The sequence below is a fragment of the Choloepus didactylus genome, chromosome 6 (genome assembly GCF_015220235.1).
Source record: "Choloepus didactylus isolate mChoDid1 chromosome 6, mChoDid1.pri, whole genome shotgun sequence".
Classification (NCBI taxonomy): domain Eukaryota; kingdom Metazoa; phylum Chordata; class Mammalia; order Pilosa; family Megalonychidae; genus Choloepus; species Choloepus didactylus.
This window is the reverse complement of record NC_051312.1, coordinates 83,955,266-83,958,833: the sequence shown is the minus strand read 5'-3', so window position 1 is coordinate 83,958,833 and position 3,568 is coordinate 83,955,266. Positions and strand designations below refer to the sequence as shown.

The window sequence follows — 3,568 nt, the reverse complement described above, 5'->3', positions numbered from 1 at the left end:
ATTTTAATGACAATCAAGAGGAGTTCTGCTTCATTTACTTGGTGTATGAGAAATAAACATGGAAGGGATGATTGTTTTTAAATTTTACTGGACTTGGACATTTGGAAAATTAATTCAAAATGGTGTACTTGAGCAGAAACAGCAAAGAGTTGAAAGGTCAGTCAGCTGTTGGAATAGGGTAGCTGAGAAGTAGTGTGAATGTCAACTAACGCTTTGGTGGCAAAAAGTAAAAGATTGTCTTAGAAAGGAGAACTGCATTGTAGAAACATTTAAATTGAATGAAGTTTAGTTACACTCAACTATAAAATTACATGGGTTTGTGATTCCATCTTTTGATAAATTTTCACTGTCTTTGAAAAAGTAATTATTGAATACGAGGGGCCCTGGGACATACAAGTTTAAGAAATGCTTTTTGAATCTGCTTTGTTTTCACACTGTAGATGATAGGGTTCATCACTGGGGGAATCAGCAAATATATATTAGCAATGAGGGTGGGCACATAGGGTGGAGCATGTTTTCCAAATCTGTGAACAAATGACAGGCTGATCAAAGGGATGTAGAATATAGCCACAGCAGTGATATGCGAAATGCAGGTACTGAAGGCCTTTTTCCTCTCCTCTGGGGATGCAATGCTGAGAACTGAGTGAACAATTAGAATATAGGAGAGCAGGATAAAGATGGAATCCACTCCAGCAGTAGAGATAATTGCAGTTAATCCAAATACACTATTGATCTTTGTGTCTGAACATGAGAGCTTCATCACATCAGGGTGGAAGCAGTAGGAGTGGTGCAGCGCATGACTGTGGCAGAAGGACAGATGCTTAAGAAGCAGGACTAGTGGCATCAGAATCACAGTCGCCCTGGTAATGACTGCTATACCAATCTGTGCGACCCTGGCATGAGTTAGGATGGTAGAGTATCTCAAGGGGTTAGAAATGGCCACAAAACGGTCAAAGGCCATGGCCAACAGCACTGAAGATTCCATGAAAGTGAAGAGGTGGATGAAGAACATCTGTGATAAGCAAGCATTGAAGCTGATCTCCTGGGCATTGAGCCAGAATATTCCCAGCACTGTCACCAATGTAGAGATGCATAAGCCAATGTCGGTGGTGGACAACATGGAGAGGAAATAGTACATGGGCTCCTGGAGGCTTGGTTCAGTGAAGACTACAAAGAGGATCAGGGTATTCCCAGAGAGGGCAGTTAGATAGAGGCAGCAGAAGGGAATGGAGATCCAGGCATGAGCCCATTCAAGTCCAGGGATTCCCATCAGGAGGAAAGCAGGGGAAGTGGAGTTACGGAAGACAGGCATTGTGGTTTGCAGGAGCAGAAATCTCTTGTAAGATCTTGACTTTCTAAAATTAGAATTTCTCAATTATTTTAATTAAGGTTTAATATACATTCAATAAAGTGCATGAAATTTAAGTGTACAGCTCAATGAAATTTTATATCTATATGCAACCATGTAACGACATCCAAGATTAATCAATAGATCATTACTAGCAACGCAGAAGGCTCCTAAGGCTCCATCCTTGTAAGTGTCCCCTCCAACAGTAACCATTTTTATGACTTCTATTACCATGATTTATTTTGCCTGTTCTTGATCTTGATATAAGTGGAGACATGCAGTATTTATTATTTTTTTAAAGGGCCTGGCTTCTTTTACTCAATACATGTCTATGAGTTTAATCCCTGAAATACAATTTTTAATGTTGTTCAGTTTAAATTCAATTCATTCATGATTAAGTGTTGTTGACCTAAGAAAATAACTGACTAAGTTTGCCTTGGGATTTTAGAATTATTGTACTAAGTTAGAGTTATTTAAAACATAAAACAGACTTACATTTTAAAGTAATTTCAGATAACCCTAGCTGAAACAATCTCTCCCATATTTCTATTAAACCATCAACACACAGGAATAACAGAAAAGACCCAAGAAACACTAATGCTAAACCTAATTCAGTTATCAGATCAAGAATTTTTTGAGGTAATTGATTACCCCTAAATAAGGGAAATGCAGATGGATTGAATCAAAAACTCTTAATGCCGTGGTGTGGTGTTGGTCAAGACTCATTGAATTTTGAAGTGAATATTCACCCAAGTAAATGTGTCAGCAATAAAGGAAACAAGAAAATCTGGCAGCATTTCATTTTTGAAACTTAGGTTTTTAATTTTCTCTATAACTTCATAGTGGCAGAGAACTAGACAGTGTGTTAGACATGGGTGTCACCTTAGTGAGACTGTAGGGGGTGCTAGAAACTTGAAATTGGATCAAATACTGTGCATTCCATATAATCATGCATGTTGAGACAGAAGCCATGAGCAAGGCACACACAGTTTATGAGGGAAAAATAAAGGCTTAAGAAATCTTGCTTTGCAATAGGGAGTGTTAAATGCACAACAGCAACAAAAAATGCAAGCATGAGATGTTAAAATATTACACAAAGAAAAAGAGAAGTTAGAGTCTGAAGATATCTGAATGTGTGATAATGACTTTATTATAAGTTGAAATGTATTCCCTGTCATAGTTTCCCAGCTGCTAAAACAAAAACCATACAATGGGTTGGCTTAAACAATGGTGATTTATTGACTCATGGTTTTGAGCCTAGGAGAAGTCAAAAACTGAGGCAATCCCCCCTGAGTACCTCTTTGTTGCTCAGATGTGGCCCTCTCTCTCTAGCTAAGCCAACTTGGCAGGTGAACTCACTGCCCTCCCCCCCTACATGGGATCTGACTCCCAGGGGTGTAAATCTCCCTGGCAACACAGGATATGACTCCTGGGGATGAACCTGGACCCAACATCGTGGGATTGAGAACATCTTCTTGACCAAAATGGGGATGCAAAATGAAACAAAATAAAGTTTCAGTGGCAGAGAGATTCCAAGTGGAGTTAAGAGGTCATTCTGGTGGGCATTTTTATGCACTGAATAGATAACCCTTTTTAGGTTTTAATGTGCTGGAATAGCTAGAAGTAAATACCCGAAACTATCAAACTGCAACCCAGTAGCCTTGACTCTTGAAGACGATTATATAGGAATGTAGCTTACAAGGGGTGACAGTGTGATTGTGAAAACCTTGTGGATTACACTCCCTTTATTCAGTGTATGGCATGAGTAGAAAAATGGGGACAAAAAACTAAATGAAAAATAGGGTGGGAGGGGGGTGTTTTGGGTGTTTGTCACTTATTTTTTATTCTTATTTTCACTTTTTCTGGAACAAGAAAAAGTTCAAAAAATGGATTGGGGTGATGAATGCACAACTATATGATGGTACTGTGAACAACTGATTGCGCACTTTGGATGATTGTATGGTATGTGAATGTATCTCAATAAAATTGAATTTAAAAAAAAAAAACATGCTCCTGGTGATTTTAATATGCAACCAGTTATGGAAGACCTCTAAGGATTTTGTTCCTCTTAAGTAAAATTGAAGCTATCATTCATAACCAATAATTATTTATTGAGCACCTATCAGACATTTTGTCATTTAGTCTTCAGAAAAAGCCCATGATTCCAGGACTATCTCAGCCCTATTTTACAGCCAGTTAGAAGTTAGTGGCAGAATTGAG

The 3,568-nt window shown here is 38.4% G+C and overlaps 1 protein-coding gene across 1 annotated transcript; it reads right to left on the bottom strand.

Moving 5' to 3' along the window:
- Positions 1 to 364: 364 nt before the first annotated feature.
- On the bottom strand, positions 365 to 1,312 carry LOC119537183 (olfactory receptor 51F2-like). Its single transcript, XM_037839743.1, has one exon. It carries the CDS (start codon positions 1,310 to 1,312, stop codon positions 365 to 367), a length of 948 nt encoding a protein of 315 aa, XP_037695671.1.
- Positions 1,313 to 3,568: the final 2,256 nt, after the last annotated feature.